The 24,668-nt window shown below is 42.2% G+C and overlaps 1 protein-coding gene across 1 annotated transcript; it reads right to left on the bottom strand.

The window, feature by feature from the left end:
- Positions 1–499: 499 nt before the first annotated feature.
- Positions 500–23,550, bottom strand: LOC139368437 (iron-responsive element binding protein 2). Its single transcript, XM_071107332.1, has 22 exons — positions 23,450–23,550; positions 16,256–16,345; positions 15,866–16,031; positions 15,104–15,241; positions 14,665–14,904; positions 11,708–11,777; positions 11,321–11,504; positions 10,803–10,942; positions 8,949–9,120; positions 7,956–8,056; positions 7,699–7,815; positions 7,194–7,353; positions 6,949–7,084; positions 6,602–6,686; positions 6,188–6,344; positions 5,822–5,946; positions 5,599–5,703; positions 5,240–5,382; positions 4,888–5,035; positions 4,519–4,641; positions 2,980–3,165; positions 500–2,848 (listed from the first exon to the last, which is right to left on the bottom strand). The coding sequence occupies exons 1-22, from the start codon at positions 23,472–23,474 to the stop codon at positions 2,738–2,740; spliced, it is 2,922 nt and encodes a 973-aa protein (XP_070963433.1). The 5' UTR covers positions 23,475–23,550; the 3' UTR covers positions 500–2,737.
- Between the last annotated feature and the right edge of the window lie 1,118 nt (positions 23,551–24,668).

Genomic DNA, 24,668 nt, shown 5'->3' with positions numbered 1-24,668 from the left:
GTCGAATCCATCACTTCTGTTGTTTGGCAGTGTCCATAGAAACGTTAGAAAATGTGGTGGATAGAATGTAATGGATCGCATCCCGACAGTGCAGCTCAGTGTAAACAAGCATAACGGCAGGGTTGGTATCTCCTGGCAAAGAACAGACATTCTTCAAGTCGAAGTTGGATATTAGTAGTGCTGTAGTAAAGGATCTATTTCACAGCCAGTTAAGGATAGCATTTAAACCTACAAATGTAGCATGTTAATTTCAAGCAAACATGTAAGTGAATGGGTTTTCCAAAATTCTGAAGCTTCTTTACCCTTCTTGGTCATTGCTAAACAAAACAATGAGCCAGTCTAGCCTGGGGGTAAGATAGCCCAGGACTAAGAACAAAGCAGTGTGAAAAAGGTCTGTCTTGGACTTGCGGGTGATGTGCTGGAACAATAATGCCAGCACTGATTTGAGAGCCCAGCATCCAAAGAGATTTCTTCTTTACAGTAAAACATTCAACAAAACTTTCATTTTAATCATTTATTAAAAACTATATACAATATCTGTTATAATTCAGTATTCGGTACTTAATTATTTATTTTTTTTACCACTTCTCTGCATTAACCAGGTACTTATTGTTATGTGCAATGTTGCACTTGCTTTGTTTGCATATGGTAATTTTTTTGTGAAAATGAAAAATGAAGCAGTACCCCAACAACAGCTACACACAAATAATAACATCACATACGTCATCCATTAATTAAAATTTACTAAATTACCGTGTGCTTGTACTCAGGGAAAAACCTAAAATCCCCAAAGCAGTCAGTGAGACTACCTTTGAAGTCAAGCCAATAGAACGGATCACACTTTCAAGGGAAACTGCATTAAGATAAAACTGGGGTATACTCAGTGAGGTGAAATACTCAGAATAACATTGCAGATAGAAATGAACACAGTTGACTTGATTACATGTTCTACGTGACAATTAAATCGTATCTACACTAGACATTTCTACCTGATTCTGAAAGTTCTTCAGTGTTGCACCATCTTGATCAGACCAGCGGCCAGGACTCAAGTACCCAATCAAAACACAACAAAACACAGGAAACCAATAAGCCCAAATCAGGCTAATTGAAGCTCTGTAGTTTGACAACCAAAGACATCAACGTGTGTGTATGCACCCTCAAAACGAATGACATTACAGGTCAGGAAACTCTGTTCTCTGCTTAAACTTGCTTTGGAAATGTGTCATGGCAACATAACGGCATTGTTCACTCTTGGAAAGTAAAAAAAATAAAAATATGTTGGGTTTTCAAACAGCACGACAGTCAACTGTTTGAATTTAGTATGACAATAAATACTTGATAATCTCAATGACCACTAAAGTATTTGTTTAAAAGCTAATGTTCAAATCCACATTCCAGAAGTCTCAATTATATTGTATGAATAAAGTTTCATATAGTGCCATTATGTCACACAGTCACACAGACAGCCTTAACATGCAAAATGTCCAACCACAGTGTTAATACCAACACACGAACAATGGTTGCCCGCTACTTTGTAAACCTTAAATACCGGTACCTGACAAGCAACATGTAATGAGATATTGTAGATCAAACTAGACTATCAGAGCCATATATAGAGATATACAGTTCTAGATTGTATGCATCTTACAGAGGACCTCGCAAATTGTCATTAGAAGCACCAAAGCGAAGGACATTTTGACACCTCTGCCTCAGCACCAGTGAAATCGATAGTATTTGGGTGTGGAAACTAACCCCGTTGTCAGATAATCAGTTCAACCAGTAGACAATGAAGCTGTGCAGACATGGAGAGCAAAAAACAACTGTTTCCTCCACATTCTCATTCTGACCATAAGTGCAAAAGAGGACATCCCTGGAAATACTCTGTTGTAAAGGATGGACGAGTCTGCAGGAGATATGCACAGCCGAGACTGGTGCACGATTCCAAATCCAAATCTTAAAAGATTACATTATGTAGGCAAAGTAGAATATTCTCCATGTTGCTTACAGCAATCCAATCTGTACAGATCTACATACGCATCAAAAGAGTAGAGAGAAAGAGTTGGGTTGCAATTGGGCACAAGGTCTCATCTGGTCGGCTAAAGCAGATCGATCTGGTTTCAGAATTGAACTTGACTGATGTGGTTAGGAAGCTCAAGCGCTGATAAAAAGTGCAGATACCTGTTCAAAAGAGATGAAACTTTCCGACTGACACAGATAAAAATCAATGACTTTATCAGGTTATGCCCATTCTTTACATTGGACTTCTACACTGCAACGTTCGGAATGTTCCACCCTATAGAACAGGCACCCTGCTGGAGCTGGTTGTTCTGAATGGGGCATGCTCAGCCGTTAAATATCAATCTGTTCTAAAGTGGATTGTGTTGGTCTAAACGCTGAAGCAGATTGATATCGTCAAAGAGGACTGAGCTGGTCTTGGAGCTGAAAGAATGTTGGGCTGGTCTGAGCTAGTCTGAAGTGGAGCAGACTGGACTGGTCACAAGCAGTTCAAAACAGCACAGGTTCGGTTTAGACCTGGGAGGCATTTGTCTGTGGGCGGGGGAGGGTACATCATCTCTGTGAATTAGCTTCTGTGTCTTCCCTACTTGAGCAAGCTAGTTTAGTAGGCCCATTTCCACACATTCAACTAGATGGTTGGAGCATGACTAACCCCATATATAAGCACAGAAAGAAAATCAGTCCTTGGGGTTAAAGCAGAGTTAAGATAAAATGATCTAGTCTAGAGCATGGTTCGAGCCACGTATCGCAGCAGCCCGCCATGCCGGTAAAAGGCCACATCCATCTCGTTGTCAAACAGAGTCGTCACACTGAAGGTCTTTCCAGAGCTAGTCTAGAGAGAAAAAAGGGAAAAATGTAGGTCAATGAAGAGACAATGCCATGGACAAAGATAGTTGTGAGACATTTTAACTGGGGATGGGAAATTTGAGTTATAAAAAGGTAACATTTGATTGGATGCCATACTTTGACAGTCAGCATTTGCTTTGGGGACAGGTCCTCTGGTAGAGTGATAGTGAACTTCTCCTTCCCGCAGAGCTCTAGCGAATCGGCACTCTGGCCTGGCAAGAACTGGAGGGGCGCGATGCCCATGCCCACCAAGTGGTTCTTGTGCATCTTCTCAAAGCTTTCTGCTATGACAGCTCTCACACCCTGCCAACCATAGAACACACAGAATAAGAGACCAATGGGATCTGTATCCCATGGAGAAAAAAGGCACATATACAATTGAATGAAATTTCCCAAGGAATATTTGACTTATTTAGAATTTCATTGTGTACATGCGAACTGTAACGTTTGTTGGAGGAGGAAAAATGGTCTGGGGCTGTTTTTACGGTTTGGGCTAAGACCCTTAGTTCCAGTGAAGGGATATCTTAACGCTACAGCATGCAATGACATTCTAGACGATTATCTGCTTCCAACCTCGTGGCAACAGTTTAGGGACCGCTCTTTCCTGTTTTTGCATGACAATGGGAAAGGGAAGGGATAGGGGGATACCCAGTCAATTGTACAACTAAATGCATTCAACTGAAATGAGTCTTTTGCATTTAACCCAACCCTTCTGAATCAGAGCGGTGCGGGGGGCTGTCATAATCGACATCTTCGGCGCCCGGGGAACAGTGGGTTAACTGCTTAACTCGGGGCCAGAACGACAGATTTTTAACTTGTCACCTTGGGGATTCGATCCAGCAACCTTTCAGTTACTGGCCCAACATTCTAACCACTTGGCAACAATGCCCACGTGCACAAAGTGAGGTACATACAGAAAAGGCTTGTCGAGATCGGTGTGAAAGAACTTGACTGGCCTAAACAGACCCCTGAACTCAACCCCACGGAACACTTTTGGAATAAATTGGCATGCCGATTGCGAGCCGGGCCTAATCGCCAAACATTTGAGCTCAAACTCACTAATGCTCGTGGCTGAATGAAAGCAAGTCCCACGCAGCAATGTGCAAACATCGAGTGGAAAGCCTTCCCAGAAGAGTGGAGGCTGTTATAGCAGCAAAGGGGAGGCCAACTCCATATTAATGCCCATGATTTTGGAAGAAGATGTAAGACGAGCAGGTGTCCACTTTTGGTCATGTAGTGTAGCTGTGCCATGATATGCAATTAGGCATACTGTAGCTGCGACTAAGTAAACCTCTAAAGATTCTTCCAATATTCCACCTGCTAAAACCTTCCCTCATCCCAAGTTAGGTTGTCGTCCCAGTAACTGGCTGATCATCCCTGTACACATGGATCCTAAGGCCTTTAAGAGATAGGGGGCCATCCTTTACGAGCACATATTGCCAGCCACAGTACAGAACCAGATCTGCAGCGCCCTCACCTTGGTTGTACTGCATCTAGTTATTAAAAAAAATCTTTATATATATAGAAAAATCTTGCAACACTTCAAGTGTTAAAGAGTGTTTAAAAAAGTGTTAAAGAACAAGCTCCACCCAGAAGCCAGTTTTATTGGCATGTGACCAGTGCTTGAGGCTCTTGGGTGTGGAATGTAGCCTTTACCAGTAGGTAGGGTCCTTTGGCCGCCCAGTCCCGAGAGTTTCCTGAGCCGTACTGCTTCCCTGCCAGGATGATGAGGGGAATCCCGTCTCTCTGGTAGCGCTCTACTGCCTCAAACACGTCCAGCTAACAGCACAAAAACACACTGTTAAACAACTTGGCCGAAATCATGTATATTATCCACTCTCCATTTACTGCAAAGATGAATCTCATGTTATTTGTAATAAGGTATTTTACTATATCACTTGAAGCGTTTGCTTGGGTTATCAAATCGTGAGCAATAGGGAGATACTTATTCCCTTCCGTACAGAGCTGAATGAAGAGCACAGCTCAAGTGCACTGTTTCTAGACTTGACCCTCTCTCTCACTTACAGTCTGGCCTGATGGAATGTGCACGGTCTTGGGGCCCGGTTTGCCGATTAACCGGTTCTGGAGTTTGATGCTGGCAAATGTCCCTCGGGTCATCACCGCGTCGTTTCCCCTCCGGGCGCCGTACGAATTGAACTCTCGTGGTGTAAGGCTGAGAGTGAGAAATCCAGAGTTTAAAGGTCAAACTGCTTTCCTCCTGAGTTCCACTGAGAGTTTACCAAAACATTTGCTCCTGACCCTGGTAAAATGCTAAAGTAGCACACAACATAAATAAATAAATTACATGGAGGTGAAGAATTTGAACAACCCAGCCCCTGCTGCAGCAGTCTGCGTACATAAATTATAGGATGCTCACCGTTTGCTCAGCAGGTACTTGGCAGCAGCACTGACCCTGGCGATGCTCCCGGCAGGAGAGATGTGGTCGGTGGTCACCTTGTCTCCCAGGAACAGTAAGGCATGGGCGTTCTCTATAGACTGGGGCGGCTGGACCTCTTTACACTGGGAGAGAGGGGAGAGGTCATATAGAACCAGGGCCCAGAGTAGTTCTGAAATATGAATTCAGCTTAACCTGATGCTAATATGTTTCACAAACTATCCATTACGCTTTGAATATATGAAATATATCTACTTCTGAGTTTCTTAAATTATCTCTCTTAAAAGTGTTTATTATTGTTGTACATTTGAGTAATTTTCCACACAAAAAATAAGACTCACAAGTTTGTTGAAGAAGGAAGGAGAGCGGATATATGTGGATTTGGGATCCCATGGGAAAACCACAGACTCTGGACATTCAAGGTTATTCCAAAACGTGTTCCCTTTCTGTAACAGAGTGACAAACAGCACACCGTAATAACTGCACCGTAATGAAACTTGAATAGGTTGAGGGGAAAAAAAGACTCAAGAGAGGGAGCCAACCCTAAACAAAAAGGACCCTCACCTCCCTTCTGGCACGGAGCTCTGTGAAGATGGAAGAGATGACCTTGTCCTGCTCTATCTGCTGCACCTCCTCCCTGGTGGGCCACACATCCCGCAGGTACACCTCCTTCCCCTCAGAGGTCACACCTACACCAGAGGGACAGGGTAACAAACATGCTAACACATTATGTTTTTAACCTTCCATTGGGATCTCCCAGGGGGAACAAATTGACCCCCCCAGATAACGTTTTTGGACCATCACAGCAAGTGAACGGTAGTTCATCAATGGTATCAAAAGGTGTAGAAGAGGAGACAGATTATTACATAAAGTGTCAAACAAACCTCAAAATGTGGTTTTGGGGTTTGAAACGTGATGTTGTTCACTTACCCAGAGGCTCTTTCTCGAAGTTGATGCTGACGGTGCCGGCGATGGCGTACGCCACTACTAGGGGTGGAGAGGCCAGATAGTTGGCCCTGACACAGTCACATAGGCGTCCCTCAAAGTGTCTGTTCCCAGATAGCACTCCGCAGGCCACCAAGTCCCCCTACAGCGGGCGCATGGGGAAGGTTAGACCTTCCTATAAAACCTCTCCGTCACTCTCTCTAGTCACCCATTTGGTCAAAATATTTGATGACAGAGTGCGTTAAAGGAGGCAGCCAAGTGTATTTTTTTTTTTTCAAGGATCAAATTAACACTGGAATGGATAATATCTCCTAAATACTTCATTCTGAAATACAGTCTTATTCATTCCCAGCTCTGCAATGAATAGTAACCAAGTTAAGACAGAGTTTGTTCAAGTACCTCTTTGATAGCTTCAGAGACGGTCTCCGGTAAAGGTGCAGTGTTTCCAACGCAGGTGGCACATCCATAGCCTATCACTTCAAACCTGAGTCAGATATGAGGAACAATTATCTAATATTCTACTCCTGACAATTATGCATAATCAAGTGATGTGGGTGTGTGTCGGACATGAGTTGGGTACATAGTTGCTCATGGTCTCGTGATGAGGTAGCCCTGCCTGTGACTTTAAAACCTGTGTCAGCCCTTGGCCCAAGAGTCTCTTGGTCTCTTGGTCTAACGGTCAAGACATTGGTTTCTCCCGTAGGAGACCTGGGTTCAGATCCTGTCCGTGACGTGCGTGTCCTCACCCTAGCTGGCTGAGGTAAGGCAGTACTCCACTGGTGTTGAGGTAGTGGGTGACCATACCACTGCCAGGAGCCAGGCTGGTGCGGATGTAAGGCTTGACGATAAGGCCCGCCTCCACCGCTTTCTTGGCCAGCAAACCTGTCAATCAAAAGGCGATACCAGTTACATTGGCAAAATTCCTGACAGTCCAATTGGGATTTCAGGAAAACCTGAGAATATAGTACCGTGTTCCTCCAGTGTCTCTCACCTGCGGTCAACATGACGGAGGGGTTGCAGTTGTTGGTGCAGCTGATGACGGCTGCGATGACCACAGAGCCGTGGGCCAACTCGTACTCCTGACCGCCGTGGAGGAAAGGCACCAGGCTCTCCTGCTTCTCCTTGGAGATATGGAACCCTTTGAAACCCACCTGGAAAGATAAACACAATTTAATTAACTAATCCATACTTTCAATAATTTACAGCCAGAAGATGTGGCAGGGATCTCACCCCTTTCTACGTAACAGAAAAAAACTGGTCATTCTAACAAAAGTATTTATCACTCATATAAAGTTGTAGTGAACAAGGGTCACATGATTGATTCGTTTGAGATGAACCAACAAAAAGCCATATGTAGAACATTTCCCCTCAATGGGCAGTTTTACTTTTCTGTTGCTATGCAAACTAAAATATGAATAGGCCAATTGTGTGATGATCTCAAGTATTAGTATTAGTTCTCTACTTTGTTGACCTAAGGCGTCTGACTGATATGTTACCTTCTCGTTGAGACAGCTCTGGAAGTCCTCCTTCATGCTGCTGACAGCCACCCTGTCCTGGGGCCTTTTTGGCCCACTCACATGGGGCACCATGGAGCTCAGGTTGATCTCAATCACCTTTAGAGAAACCAGGGACAACATAACTGTACCTCTGATTGTGAAACAGAAAAACGATGCACTTCGTAATATGGACCAATATTCCGCCATAGCTTCCTCTACTTATTGGCCACTAATATCTGAAAAGACTAAAAGAATACCTCAGAATATTGTGGGTCTTCTGACGAGTCCTCGTAGCTCCTGAAGAGTTTCACAGCCTTCAGATAAGCCTCCAATAATTCAAGTTTCTCCTCAGTAAAGTCTGAGAGCAAAGGAAAACATCAAGTTTTAACATTACATGCCACATATGCAACATTTAAAAATCAAGAGATAATTCACCCAAATGCCAAATTTACCCCACCTTAAGGAAACCAAGAAAGTAGTCTGTTGACCGAATTTGGGTTTGTTTAAGTTAGCATTAACATTGCTGAACGAAAAACAATTAATACAGCTTCTCTTAGCATTTATGGATTCTGTTAAAATGTAACATGTTTCAAGTTAAACTGTAGTTTGTTTGTATCCTGTTTCGTGAATGATTAATGTGAGTATTAAAAGGAGTTTAGGCCATAAAACTCTGTGTATGCTAATTTGTAAAGGTTGTAAAGGTTGGAAGGAAGGAAATTGCCTCGGATCAGAAAGCATGGTCAGGCCCAGGACAATGACAGGTTGTGATTCTGACATATAGCTAAACAAAGAGAGGACAATGGACATTCCACAGGGGAGATAAGGGAAACTCATTGGGGTCATAAAATGTATGGCTGGGGAGGTGACACCTACAAGGTGGTGACAAAATGGAGGGAAGATTATAAATGGATGCACTCAGCTGACGGCATCCTTGGTAATAAACACTTGAAACTTCTCATGAGCTTTTGGTCTCAATTCCTTATTGCAAAGAGGTTGCAATAACATTTTTCTTTATAACAGCATGTTCTAAATAGCATGCACATAAATCTCAAAATAACACCTGACATACATCCCAGCCTCAGAAGTGACAGTCTAGCCTGGTCCCAGCTCTTGCCAATTCTTATGGTAAATTTTCACGGCATGTGCTGTCTTACCATCTCCTATGGTAATTGTTACGCTAATGACCAGATAAGTTGGCAAGACAGCACAAACGGACCTGGAAACAGGCTAGTGACAGCTTCCTGTCTTACTTGTTTGCTTAAAGTGTTTGAGTGTGACATGGTCGACAGGGAAGAAGCTGACGGTGGCATTGTATTCGGGACACATGTTGGCGATGGTGGTCCTGTCTGGGACAGACAGCTGGGACATGCCGGGACCAAAAAACTCCACAAACTTCCCAGCTATGCCCGCCTGACGAAGGTGCTGAGATGGAGAACACATTGAATCAAGCTTGGCAGAGCATTTAAAACATCTCCATCATGTACTTTACAATGACAATATAGATAATACAAAGGAAATTAAAAAGACCTAAAGGAGGTTCAACGACATGTAGCTTAACTTCTTTGGGACTGGGGGGAAGTATTGAGTAGCCTGGATGAATAAGGTGCCCAGAGTAAACTGCCTGCTACTCAGGCCCAGAAGCTAGAATATGCATATAATTAATAGATTTGGATAGAAAACACTAAAGTTTCTAAAACTGTTTGAATGATGTCTGTGTACAACAGAACTCATATGGCAGGCAAAAACCTGAGAAAAAAATCCAGCCAGGAAGTGGGAAATCTGAGGTTTGTAGTTTTTCAAGTTATTGCCTATCCAATATAGTGTCTATGGGGTCATATTGTACTTCCTAAGGCTTCCACTAGATGTCAACAGTCTTTAGAACCTTGTTTCAGGCGTCTACTATGAAGGGGGAGCGAATAAGAGCCGTTTCAATGAGGGGTCTGGCAGAATGCCATGAGCTAAGTCGCACGTGGCCGTGAGTCCGAGCTGCGTGCCCTTTGATTTCTAAAGACAAAGGAATTGTCCGGTTGGAATATTATTGAAGATTTATGATAAAAACATCCTAAAGATTGATTATATACATAGTTTGACATGTTTCTACGAACTGTAATGGAACTATTTTGACTTTGTCTGGACTAAGTGCCTGCGCCTTGTGAATTTGGATTTGTGAACTAAACACGAACAAAAAGGAGGTATTTGGACATAAATTATGGACTTTATCGATCAAAACAAACATTTATTGTGGAACTGGGATTCCTGGGAGTGCATTCCGATGAAGATCATCAAAGGTAAGTGAATATTTATAATGCTATTTCTGAGTTTTGTGACACCTCTCCTTGGTTGAAAAATGGCTGTATGTTTTTCTGTGACTAGGCGCTGACCTAACATAATTGCATGGTGTGCTTTTACCGTAAAGCGGTTGCATTAAGGAGAAGTTTATCTATAATCGTATGTATAACACTTGTATCTTAGATCAATGTTTATGATGAGTATTTCTGTAATTTGATGTGGCTCTGCACTTTCACCGGATGTTTGTTTGAGACGATGCATTTCTGAACATAACGCACCAATTTAAAATTAGTTTTTTGGACATAAAAGATTCAACTTTATCGAACAAAACACACATTTATTGTCTAACATGGAGTCCTGGGAGTACCATCCGGTGAAGCTCATCAAAGGTTAGTGATGAATTTTAACGCTATTTCTGTCTTTTGTGACACCTCTCCTTCTTTGGAAAATGGCTGTATGGTTTTCTGTGGCTAGGCACTGACCTAACATAATCGCAAGGTGTGCTTTCGCCGTAAAGTATTTTTGAAATCATACACTGTGGCTGGATTAACAAGAAGTTTCTTTAAAATGGTGTATAATATTCGTATGTTTGAGCGATTTTAATTATGAGATTTCTGTTTGAATTTGGCGACCTGCAATTTCACTGGCTGTTGGCGAGCGTCCCACATATCCCAGAGAAGTTAAACGCTAGCAATCAATAAAAAGTGATACTTTGCAAGTGCTGTGTATGGAAGCTTCTTTTGAATATGGTTTCAACATTTCTGAGCTACCCTCAGATGTGTACCAGTATGTTTAATTTCCTAGCTGTAGCCTACCTTGGTGATCCCCAGAACAATATCGATGGACGTGGCCAGGATGTTGACGGAGCCTACTAGCCTGCAGCCAACCACCTGGGGAAGGGTCAGAGAGATGGGCTGGCCCAGCATCACTGCCTCCGACTCGATCCCTCCCACACCTGAGACAGAGAGCGGGAGAGAGACAGGAAACCGTCTTAAAGCTATAGAGCTATTGGATAATTCACACGTCCATCTCCTTCTTAAGTTCTTTCATCACCAAAGCATTGTAACTTGGATATTAACCTATGACCTGATGAATGTGGTTTCAGCAAAATTCTTAGTCCTTTCTTTTATCTATTCTCTTGTTTTTCTGTTTGATGCTAATCTAGTTTTTAATTGGGGTTAATAGGTACTTCAGTCCGTATACTGAACTTGCGAAATGTCCCTCCTCCAGGGCACTGTAGTTATATGCATAACTTTTTTTTAAATTCCAATGATTTCAGCCAGTATTGGCAGCTGTGTGGACATTGATATAACTTTAAATTGTTGTTCTTTACCCCAGCCGAGGATGCCCAGACCGTTGATCATGGTGGTGTGAGAGTCTGTGCCCACCACGCTGTCTGGGTAGATGAAGCCCTGGCTCTCCTGCACCACCTGAGACAGGTACTCCAGGTTTAGCTGGTGTACTGCGCCCACATCCGGGGGCACCACGTTCACGTTCTTAAATGCTTTGGAGCACCACTTCGGCGGAAAAGGAGAAAGACGTAAGAAAAAGGTTAGACTGGTACGCTACACGGGCCTAAATAAGTTGCAGACGTGTTACAATGTGTGATTATAGGTGCTGGTTTCAGTTCAAAATAGCTGCTGCAGAGTCTCTGTAACTAAGTATCTTGTTTACATTAAATTTACTTTGACGGAAACGAGAGAGAGAGACAGAAAGTTACCTTAAAGAACTGCAGCCGTTCTTTGTTTCGGATCAGCTCCAACTCCTGGTTTTTCAGAGCTGTTTCAGGTCTGCAGAAAACAATGACAAGGACAATGTGCACGTTTCCTCTCTCCTATACAGGGTACCGAGTAGGCTTTGCTACACTATAAATCCACCCAATACGCAGGAGCCAGGACCTGCATTCCCGAATTAGAGGCCTTCTCGGATTCCGAAATTGAGATCCGAAAAGAATTGGATGTGTGAAACTCCAGAACGACTTGACCCAGTAGTCCCCGCCCACCCCCCGACCCAAAATATGTCAGAAATGAGGGAGAATCGAAGCCAAATTGGGTCGGGTCTGTATCCCACATGGATCCGAAAGATAAAATAATGCAGCTCAATTGCTGTGCAAGCCAGCAGAATTGTTTTGACTTGTCTAGCAGGCAGTGAAAGTTAACGTTTCACATGCATTTTCTGTTGTAGGCCTAGCTAAAATAACTTAGTTGTGGTCTACACTACAGCTTATTATTTTCAGAAATGACTCAAATCTCAAATGTAAAATGTCGGCACAAAAAGAAGGGAACTGGGGTGTATGACGAAGATGCACTAGTAAGCAAGTCTCTCTCCAGAATGCGCTCTCAGTCTCCCGTTAATTTGTGTGTATTCATAGTTTAATTGTGTGAATTGTTTGCCTTTCTGTTTTTTATAGGCTCTTTCCAGAATGCGCTCTGTCTCCCGCATGTTTTTTTTAAGTTGTGGTAGTTTCAACTGGGTTTTTGGTTCGTGTGCAGTTTATAAAGTGATAATTTAAAAAAATACAAGTAATATGATTACTATTGTTGCACATGCTGTGTAGATAGAACATTTTATGTTTTCAATATATCACAAACTGTTTCTGCATATTGGTTATCAAGAAGCTTGATCTTGCAAGCTAGCCACTTGCATAGTATAGTTGGAGCTCTGAGTTGGAGATCATTTATTTGGCACATCTTAAATAGTTAAACTTATACCTATAATATATTTAGCTGGAAAACAGTAGTAGTGAATTTTAAGTGCAACTTGATCACCTGCACAACAGTGGATCGTCACGTCACGAAAGCTTCCGCTTGCTCTGTGTGCTCTTCGCAAATGAACGCCATGTGACTCAATCAGCTGCTTTGGGGGAATGGCTTCATAATTAAAAAATAATGCAACAAGCGAAATGAAGAACGCAATCTGCTTTATCTATTAACCTCTTGAGTGTAGGGGGCAGTATTTTGGTGTTTGGATGAAAAACGTACCCAAATGAAACTGCCTATTTCTCAGGCCCAGAATATGCATATAATTGTCAGATTAGGACAGAAAACACTCTAAAGTTTCCAAAACTGTCAAAATACTGTCTGAGTATAACAGAACTGATATTGCAGGCGAAAATCTGAGGAAAATCCAACCAGGAAGTGCTGTTTTTCCTGAAACCTCTCTGTTCCATTGCATGCCTTCCCTCCATCTAAAGGGATATCAACCAGATTCCTTTTCCTATGGCTTCCACATGGTGTGAACAGTCTTTAGACATAGTTTCAGGCTTTTATTCTGAAAAATTAGCAAGAAAGATCACATTTTGCATGCGTGAGCAGCTTGGAGCAGACATTTTCTCTCTCACTCCTATTGAAAGAGCTACGGTCCGGTTGAAATATTATCGATTATTTATTAAAAACGGTTGACATGTTTCTACAAATTTACAGATACTGCCCCGTCGTGACAGCTCGAGCCTGTGGATTTCTGAACATAACGCGCCAAACAAATGGAGGTATTTTGGATATAAAAATATTCTTTATGGAACAAAAGGAAAATGTATTGTGTAACTGGGAGTCTCGTGAGTGCAAACATCCGAAGATCATCAAAGGTAAGCGATTCATTTTATTGCTTTTCTGACTTTCGTGACCAATCTACTTTGCTGCTAGCTGTTTGTAATGTTTTGTCTGCTGAGAGCGATGTCCTAACATAAACGCTTGGATAGCTTTCGCCGAAAAGCTTTTTTGAAATCTGACACGCCAGGTGGATTAACAACAAGCTATGCTGTGTTTTGCTATATTGCACTTGTGATTTCATGAAAATGTAATATTTTTAGTAATTTAATTTGTATTTGGCGCTCTGCAATTCAGCGGATGTTGACAAAAATGATCCCACTAACGGGATGGGTGCGCCAAGAAGTTAATTAACCTTGTGCACAAGTTGCCTGCAGGTATTTAAAAATAACAAATATTCAACAAAACAATGACAAATAATTAGTAGGAAACAACTTTGCCATCAGTATGTTGTCGACAATTTTACTTTAGACATGGTCATATTGCCATTAGCCATTAAAGTTTGTCAAAAATCCCTAGCAATGCTAACGTTAGCTAGCTCCAATCCTCTCCCCTCAATCTTAGCTAGCTAGCTAATGTTAAACTGCATCTAAAGTCAATCTGACATCACAATGATGACAAAAGTTATTCCTACCAATTATGTCTCCTTCATACAAGTAATCTCCAAGGCACTATAATGCACTTTTGATGACATCTTCATATGCACTAGTTGATTAGCATTAAGTAGAACGTTCAGTCAGTATTCAGGGATGTATTCATTTTCTTTATTTATTACGCTGATTCTGTTGCAAAACGTTCTGCAGCAAACTGTTTACTCCAAACACTTCAATGTGAAGTTGTAGTTCACTTCAAATCTATAAATGATCGATACTTCCATGCTCTAAAGTGGAGTGAAGTCCACTGGGTTCCTTCCTTCCAGACGCTTTTTTTTTTTTTTTTTGAGACGCAACCGAACTAAACCTTCCTTTTAACAACAAAACGAATCTCAGTAGCGTTTGAAGTAAACGGTTTTGCAACAGAATAAATATTTTGCAACAGAATTGGCGTAATGAATACACCCCAGTCTTCAAGAGAATATTCCTAACAATGGCTTGATGCAACGTGCAATTCATGAATATGTATAGTGTCTTACTCAGAGACGGGTTGTAGATGGAAGGGGCATAGGAGAGGGGTGTTCTCAATCTGCTGGACAGCAGTGGCGGGTCTTCCCGGGGTGGCGGGGGTGTCACTGCAGCCCCCTTTGCTGCAGCTGCCTCTCTCGCCTCCACACTGGGACCCCCTTCTGGGTGTGGGTCTGGCGGGGGAGGGGCGAGACGGAGGCCCCTGGCTCTGGCTATCCCCTCCACCAGGGTTGGGGGCGTTCTGTATGGCACTGCAGAGAAAGGGTGGATAATTTCAGAAAGAGCAGGATAATTTCTAAGGATAATTAAGAAACAGCAAAGGTTAATTTCAGAAATAGCACAGTATCAAGATATCCAACTCAGATAAAGAAGCCATCAACCTCAGGAGGGTTTCCCAGCTATCGTAAGGTAAAATATGTAACTTTACGCAAACAGTCCCTTTAAGCCCACCATTTGTTGAGGTCGATCTGTAGCGAGTGGTCAACAATGAGGTCTGTGGGGCACACAGGGTTGACCAGGCCGGGGTCCACTCCGTGTTTGGTCACTGCATCCCTCATGGCAGCCAGGTCCACCATGGCAGGGATGCCCCTGTGTGGAAGGAACAACAATCAGATCCACCATACTACTCCACAAAACAAACAATAACACACAGGGAAACCAAAACTGGTGACCGATAGCACTGCAATGCAGTATTGGTGATCGCACTAGGATTTAATACATGTAGGCCTATTGGGATTTTAAGGAGGTGGAACCATAGAAATTAGTGGAACAGTCTTTGCAATAGGCTAGTTTAACTAATTGTACTCAAGATCTTGATTCGATCATGTAACCAGTTAGTGCTGCAATGTTGCTATACCCTTGAGCAAGGTCTCTTCAGAAAAATACTGTTCATTCCTAAGACAACAAGCAAGACTGTGTGTACTTGATCAACTGCCCAAGATAAATACACTGAGGATACCGGTGGTGAGCCCTGAACTACAAAATATTAGAGACTCCATATACTTCACCTACAGGCGCTACAAAAAGGAAGCCAACAAAAAGGTCTGGGGATGGCTGCAACTCTACATTTCTTTGGAGGGATAGACAGGGAGTATGCTATGACACAGGGACACTGCTGGTATCTTGGACCAGGTTTCTCTTGCGAAAAATATTGTATATCAAAGAGATTAACCTGGATAATCCAAGGTTGGGGAGGTAGGAAAAGACACTCACGTGAAGTCTTGCAGCAGGACCCGGGCAGGAGGGAATGGCACCTCTGCCACATTCTGCTGCTCGCTCCAGTCTAGGATGTTGTGGACGTCCTCTTCTTTCACATAGAAGCCGTCACATTTGCGTATGGCCGCCTCCAAGAGGACACGGATGGATAGAGGCAGCTTGTCTATGGAAAGGAAAGGAATGAGAGACCATTATCAAAAAATAACTTTTGGCATGCATGTGGCATTTCTTTACATTCTATTGGTTGACCACAGTTCAACTCATGGCCCTATAATGACAAAAGCTGCATTTTGAGAAATAATTAGACTCTGGTTTGGTCTTTTGACGCATAAGTGCAAGCCTTAGCCTATTGTTGTTCAACACAGGAGCTGACAAATCCACACTCACCGTATCTTGCATCATTCAGCTTCTGTGGATTGAAATACTTCAGGTCGCCATCTTTCAGCGTGTCAATCAGGTGGTTAAAAGGATGCTCCCCTGTATAGGGAAAGAGAAACACATATCAATCTGACACTAGAGACTGCACGTCCTAGAGGAGAGCACGTACACTCATTAGTTACACCCCGCATGAGTTCAACTAGGCTACTACTACTTCCAGCCTCACACAACGAGTGAGTGAGTGTGTATTAGAGGTCGACCGATTATGATTTTTCAACGCCGATGCCGATTATTGGAGGACCAAATAAGCCGGTACCGATTAATCGTCCGATTTTTTAAAAATACATTTGTAATAATGACAATTACAACAATACTGAATGAACACTTATTTTAACTTAATATAATACATCAATAAAAACTATTTATCCTCAAATAAATAATGAAACATGTTCAATTTGGTTTAAATAATGCAAAAACAAAGTGTTGGAGAAGAAAGTAAAAGTGTGCAATGTAAGAAAGCTAACGTTTAAGTTCCTTGCTCAGAACATAAGAACATATAAAGGCTGGTGGTTCCTTATAACATGAGTCTTAAATATTCCCAGGTAAGAAGTTTTAGGTTGTAGTTATTATAGCAATTATAGGACTATTTCCCTCTATACTATTTGTATTTCATTAACCTTTGACTATTGGATGTTCTTATAGGCACTTTAGTATTGCCAGTGTAACAGTATAGCTTACGTCCCTCTCCTCGCTCCTCCCTGGGCTCGAACCAGGAACACAACAACAAAAGCCACCCTCGAAGCAGCGTTACCCATGCAGAGCAAGGGAAACAACCACCCCAAGGCCCAGAGCGAGTGACGCTTGAAACGCCAATAGCGCGCGCTAACTAGCTAGCCACTTCGGTTACACCAGCCTCATTGCGGGAGTTTATAGGCTTGAAGTCAAAAACAGCGCAATGCTTGACGCACAACGAAGAGCTGCTGGCAAATGCACGAAAGTGCTGCTTGAATGAATGTTTACGCGCCTGCTTCTGCCTACCAACGCTCAGTCAGATACTTAGATACTTGTATGCTCAGTCAGATTATGCAGGACACGCTAGATAATATCTAGTAATATCATCAACCATGTGTAGTTAACTAGTGATGATTATTTTTTTTTATAAGATAAGTTTAATGCTAGCTAGCAACTTACCTTGTCTTACTGCATTCACGTAACAGGCAGTCTCCTTGTGGAGTGCCACGAGAGAGAGGCAGGTCGTTATTGCGTTGGACTAGTTAACTGTAAGGTTGCAAGATTGGTTCCCCCGAGCTGACATGGTGAAAATCTGTTGTTCTGCCCCTGAACGAGGCAGTTAACCCACCGTTCCTAGGCCGTCATTGAAAATAAGAATGTGTTCTTAACTGACTTGCCTAGTTAAATAAAGATTAAATAAAGTTGTAAAAAAATTAATAATAATCTGTGTCCAAAAACACCGATTTCAGATTGTTATGAAAACTTGAAATCGGCCCTAATTAATCGGCCATTCCGATTAATCGGTCGACCTCTAGTGTCTATTAGCATGAGGGATCGTTGTATTTTTATTTTACCTTTATTTAACTAGGCAAGTCAGTTAAGAACTAATTCTTATTTTCAATGACGGCCGAGGAACAGTGGGTAAACTGCCTTGTTCAGGGACAGAACGGCAGATTGTTACCTTGTCAGCTCGGGGATTTGATCTTGCAACCTGCAGATTACTAGTCCAATGCTCTAACCACTAGGCTACCTGCCGCCCCGATATATTCTGTATCGGAGCGAAAATTACACTGTACATCCTATGTAAACTTTGAGGGCCATTTGATGAGCCTTCACTCCCTTCTCAGTGGTTGACTCGCTTTAAATTAGCACCATTTAACGTTCCCCTTCAATTTTGCCTGTAAAAAAAAAAGAAGCCTGGGGAATGTCATGTAGGCCTGTGTGTTCTGATCCACTTGGTCCCTGGCCCTTTGAACCAAGGCTAGAATGAAAGCTAAATCACAAGTGGTCAGGAAGGCCTCTGTAGAGGACAGCACAAAGTGGTCCCAATGTTTGTGACTTAACCAGCCTACTAGCACTAGGAAAGTGTTGAGATTTAGATAAACAGGTGCATACGAGTCTCTCTAGACAGACGGGTTGCCCCCCAAAATGTACGAATGCTCTGCACCAAGGCCTGGGATTCCCGAGACTAGGTGGCTACTGTTTGAAAACAATGGTCGTAATTTCACCACATTAGTATAAGAAAAATGCAAGCATCTTGTTGCCAGCATAACTGTCCATTGTGCATCTGTGTAAGGCAACTAATTTCTTCCTTCTGGGCATGACAAGCCTCAAATAATTGAATAACAGTTAAGACTTGCATGCATACTGTAAAATCAACATGCTTACTGTCACCAGTAAATCAACCACATAAGATCATGAGTAAAAAGAAATCGAGGGACACAAGGAAGGGAACTCAAATATGCTCCTATTTAGTAAAGGGAGGTAACGCGTCCTGCTTATCATCACAAGCCTCATGTCAAATGTTTTCGAAAGATTAGGCAAACAGTAGAAACACCGTTGCTAGTGTGGAGTTAGCTAATCATACAAAAGACTAGATGTATATAATAACACATTTAATTTGTATACCGCTTTTCATTACATAGTTCTCAAAGCTCTGAGAATTGCTTTATTATTACAATGCCTGTCGGTAAGTTCACACCCCTTTAATTTACCCACATTTTGTTGTGTTACAGCCTGAATTGAAAAAGGATTACATCTAGATTTTTTGTCAATGGCGTACACACAATACTAGAGGTTGACCGATTCAATCGGAATGGCCGATTAATTAGGGCCGATTTCAAGTTTTCATAACAATCGGTATTTTTGGACACCGATTAGGGCCTATTACATTGCACCCCACGAGTACCTGTTATGCGAGTGCAGCAAGGAGCCAAGGTAAGGTGCTAGCTAGCATTAAACCGATCTTATAAAAAACAATCAATCTTAACTTTTTAGGGATAGGGGCAGCATTTTCACTTTGGATGAATTGCGTGCCCATAGTGAACTGCCTCCTACTCTTTCCCAGATGCTAATATATGCATATTATTATTACTATTGGATAGAAACCACTCTGAAGTTTCCAAAACTGTTTGAATTATGTCTGTGAGTATAACAGAACTCATAGGGCAGGCAAACTTCCAAACAGGAAGTGGAAATTCTGGGGCTGGTTGATTTTCAACTCATCGCCTATTCACATCCCAGATATGGATCTGTTCGCACTTCCTACGCCTTCCACTAGATGTCAACAGTCAGTAGAACGTGGAATGAAGCCTCTAGTGTGATGTGGGCCCGGATGGCAGCTATTTGAGTCAGTGGTCTGGCAGAATGCCAGTTCCTGGTTACGCGCATTACTTATGATATCGCCATGCGTTCCATTACTCTGTAGACAAAAACGAATGCTCCGGTTGGAACGTTATTGGATATATATGATAATAACATCCTGAAGATTGATTCTCTATTTAGTTTGACCAGTTTATTCGACTTAGCAACTTACATCGGCTTCTTTCTGCACTCGCGTTACAAGTGGTCAGCCTGCCACGCAGTCTCCTCGTGGAGAGCAATGTAATCGGCCATAATCGGTGTCCAAAAATGCAGATTACCGATTGTTATGAAAACTTGAAGTCGGCTATACCGATTAATCGGTAGACCTCTAATACAGAGTGTTGGTGACTGACTTCTGCCGGCGACAAATTAATTATGCTTTTTTGCCCAAGTTTACTTACACCGACCATATTCAACAGGTGTTGAGCACTCGTAAATTCATTATTATGCGTTCTGGTACACTCAGCCGAAAGTGCTCTGAAATCGGAGTAGATATCCAGAGCGAAAGCACCCGAATGTCCATTGAGAATGCACAACGACTATACCATTTAGCTAAGCTAAGAATGATGGTTATAATCAAGTCAATAAACGTTGGGTAGTTAGTTAGATGGTTAATATACTGGCAAGTTTTATGTATAAGTAGCCAACTAACATTAGGTAGCTAGCTAACACATTGCTTTAATAATATGCTATGCTATGTGGTTCGTAAGGACATCGTAGCTAACAAATTGTCAGCCAACATAAGGTAATTTATTTGAAAAGTTATTACATTGCTCAACATTTGTCATAATTAGTTAAGGCTATGAATTTGTATCCGATCTCGTTGTACTTCGGCTGCATACTTTCCGCAATTTTCTTCAAATCTGAAAACGATGTGTAGCCATGCCCATTTCCTGAAGAATTGCATTATGAGCCCTAAAGTACAGACACAGTGTCCTCTGTATACTTCATATTTTGGCAAATTTAGTACGAGATCCGGGAACTTTTGACATACTAACTATATCCATGCTATAACCAATAAGCATACAATATACATTCAATTCCCGTCACAAATAGTATGGTTAGTATGAGTATTCGAGCGCAGCTAATGACTTTGAGAAGGGATTGTGTGACGATTAGCTTAGCAACCGCGTGAGCAGCACGATAACGTAAACGCGATTTGTCGACAGTCTGCTGGGTGCTGCATTATACATTCTTTCATTCATTAGATTCCTATCTCCTTTCTATAATATATCTGGCAATGGCACTATGCAATGCACTCTGGCCTAGAGGCAGACAAAAAGGAAAAATGTGATAGAACCTCCATTAAATAAAAAAATTCTCAAGGTAGGAATATCGCAAAAAATATGATCAATGGCTCATTCGAGAAAATACATTCTCCCGAGTTATCACATCGGCCAATATTGAAATCTGACATAAATGATAAGACGTTTTCACAATCTAAAAGTCATATTTCTATTATCTTCCAGTTTACTGAGAGCGACTTTATCACAGTACTAACCCATACCGGACGGATCTGACTGCTTGAACGGCAATAACTCAGATACACATGCAAGCACGAAATAACCCAGGGAAATCGATAGATCATCACTCAGAGATGCACAAAAACAATACAACATTGAAAATGGGTGAACATTTCCTTTAAGGACCAATGGAATGGTCTAAAATGATCAAAATCCACCCACCTTTGACACAGGGCCATGCAAAATGAACTTGTCCATTGTCATGCTGGGTTCAATTGCTATTGACGAGAGGAAACCGAATATCCAATATAAAACTCACTTATATCCAATATAAAACTAACGTTATAATCGGTGCCGAACCATATACAGTGGGGAGAACAAGTATTTGATAACCTGCAAAATTGGCAGTGTTTCCTACTTACAAAGCATGTAGAGGTCTGTCATTTTTATCATAGGTACACTTCAACTGTGAGAGACGGAATCTAAAACAAAAATCCAGAAAATCACACAAAGTAATTAATTTGCATTTTATTGCATGACATAAGTATTTGATCACCTACCAACTGGTAAGAATTCCGGCTCTCACAGACCTGTTAGTTTTTCTTTAAGAAGCCCCCCTGTTCTCCACTCATTACCTGTATTAACTGCACCTGTTTGAACTCGTTACCTGTATAAAAGACACCTGTCCACACACTCAATCAAACAGACTCCAACCTCTCCACAATGGCCAAGACCAGAGAGCTGTGTAAGGACATCAGGGATAAAATTGTAGACATGCACAAGGCTGTGATAGGCTACAGGACAATAGGCAAGCAGCTTGGTGAGATGGCAACAACTGTTGGCGCAATTATTAGAAAATGGAAGTTCAAGATGGTCAATCGCCCTCAGTCTGGGGCTCCAAGCAAGATCTCACCCCGTGGGGCATCAATGATCATGAGGAAGGTGAGGGTTCAGCCCAGAACTACACGGGACCAGCTGGGACCACAATCTCAAAGAAAACCATTAGTAACACACTACGCCGTCATGGATTAAAATCCTGCAGCGCACGCAAGGTCCCCCTGCTCAAGCCAGCGCATGTCCAGGCCCATCTGAAGTTTGCCAATGACCATCTGGATGATCCAGAGTAGGAATGAGAGAAGGTCATGTGGTCTGAGACAAAAATAGAGCTTTTTGGTCTAAACTCCACTCGCCGTGTTTGGAGGAAGAAGGATGAGTACAACCCCAAGAACACCATCCCAACCGTGAAGCATGGAGGTGGAAACATCCTTCTTTGGGGATGCTTTTCTGCAAAGGGGACTGGACGACTGCACCGTATTGAGGGGAGGATGGATGGGGCCATGTAATTGTGAGATCTTGGCCAACAACCTCCTTCCCTCAGTAAGAGCATTGAAGATGGGTCGTGGCTGGGTCTTCCAGCATGAGAACGACCCGAAACACAGCCAGGGCAACTAAGGAGTGGCTCCGTAAGAAGCATCTCAAGGTCCTGGAGTGGCCTAGCCAGTCTCCAGACCTGAACCCAATATAAAATCTTGAGGGAGCTGAAAGTTCGTATTGCCCAGCGACAGCCCCGAAACCTGAAGGATCTGGAGAAGGTCTGTATGGAGGAGTGGACCAAAATCCCTGCTGCAGTGTGTGCAAACCTGGTCAAGAACTACAGGAAACGTATGATCTCTGTAATTGCAAACAAAGGTTTCTGATGTACATGCTTTGGAAGTAGGAAAACCTGCAAAATCGGCAGTGTGTCAAATACTTGTTCTCCCCACTGTACCTACCGGCTCTCTAAAAACTCAGGTAAAAAAAAATACTTTCCTGTGGATATTTTGTCTCAAATTTCGAGCAGCTATAGGGCAAAGGGCACGTACAAGCGGTAGAGTACGTTTAAATGTAATTTTATTCAACATTCTGACTTGTAAGAAAAATGTACACCATTTTGGAAGCATTAGTTTCAGCCTGTGTATATACCAATTGTGTATTACATCCTGATAGAACAAACACGTTAACGTTACTAGCACACCATCGTTAATAGCTAGTTAACCTTAGCTAAATACTTTCGCCCACACATTCAATAAATAACGTTACTGTAGTGCAATTCCCCGTTAGATAATTTGATGTATAGCTAGCTAGGTAACGTGACTTTTTGGGGCGACTGCAAGTGAAGATTAAAGGAGTAATGTTACTAGCCAGCTAACGTTAGCTAGCTAAGTATCATTAGCATAACAAGCTACCTGGACAGTGAGGAAGCTCAAGTAAACGTGAGACATTTCAGGCTTTACATAATAAAATAATTGACATGGCCGTCAACTGCTTTGCAAACTGTGTTGATTTGAAATAATAGCTTGGCAATGTTATTTTAGACGACTCTTACCTTTGACTGAGGAAGTGAGCGCCATGATGACTTCTGAAACGGGAGAGGCTATTACCAGAGAGGAAGAGTCGAAGCGAGAGGGTTTACTCCGCCCAAAACATGTCCACGTTAAGCAACTCATTAATTATTAAGCAGGTGAGGCGTTTTTGTATGTGGGGGCAATGAGTGTCGAATTTAGGAGATAAAAATGAAATTCTATTTGGATCTAATAAAAGTTGTACTGCTTAGGTTATTAGGAGTGGACTGACAAGTGTGGCATCCTGGCAACTGTGTGGAAAAAACTACTTTATCAGTTGTTGTTGGTTAAGGGCTGGTAAGTAAGCATTTCATTTTATTTGACTTTTTTTTATTTAACTAGGCAAGCCAGTTAAGAACAAATTCTTATTCACGATGACGACATAGGAACAGCTGGTTAACTGCCTTGTTCGGGGGCAGAGCTACAGATTTTTTTTTTACCTTGTCAGCTCTGGATTTCGATCTAGCAACCTTTTAGTAACTGGCCCAACCCTCTAACCACTTGGTTACCTGCCGGTGCATGTCACAAATAAAATGTGATTTAATTTGTCCCTGGTGAAATCATTTTATATTTATGAGGCTAGCATAGCGTTTCACTCTCCATTGAATTCAGACCGTTTGACGTCAACACCCATCATCGAATATTCAAATTATATTAAAATAAAGATGTGTATCCACCAATCAAAAGAAAGCATAGAAACACGCCGTTCCACGCGGTGGACATCGAATTCAATTGTTAGGGCTGAGACCTGAGCATCTCGTTATTAGATCCAGTATCTCTGGCTATACTGCCATAGAGTCTTATGCCGCGTCCACGTACTAGTCGGAACCTCGGACATTTCTCACTTGATAACAGGTTGAACGCGGCACGTGTATCGCTATACCAGTTAGCAAGTCGAACATGTTGGAGTTTGCTATTTCCGAATGTCACGTGAACGCGGCAATAGATGTTACCTAAATTGATGACATATATCGTGGAGACGATTGATTTCGGTTCAGTCAGTCGCCCTGATGAGCCCTTTCATGTTCTTTTAAAGCTCAATGGCCCTTCCCAGCAAGCTAGTTTATGCTGGCTAGCTGGCAAATCAAATGTTATGTCACGTGCGCCGAATACAACAGGTGTAGTAGACCATACAGTGAAATGCAAGTTACAAATTACAAGTCCTTTAACAAACAATGCTTTAAGAAATTAAGGAAAAAATAC

Source organism: Oncorhynchus clarkii, chromosome 2 (assembly GCF_045791955.1).
Source record: "Oncorhynchus clarkii lewisi isolate Uvic-CL-2024 chromosome 2, UVic_Ocla_1.0, whole genome shotgun sequence".
In the NCBI taxonomy this organism is placed as follows: Eukaryota; Metazoa; Chordata; class Actinopteri; order Salmoniformes; family Salmonidae; genus Oncorhynchus; species Oncorhynchus clarkii.
Note: the sequence above shows the minus strand (reverse complement) of the source record. Positions and strands in the feature narration are given on the sequence as shown.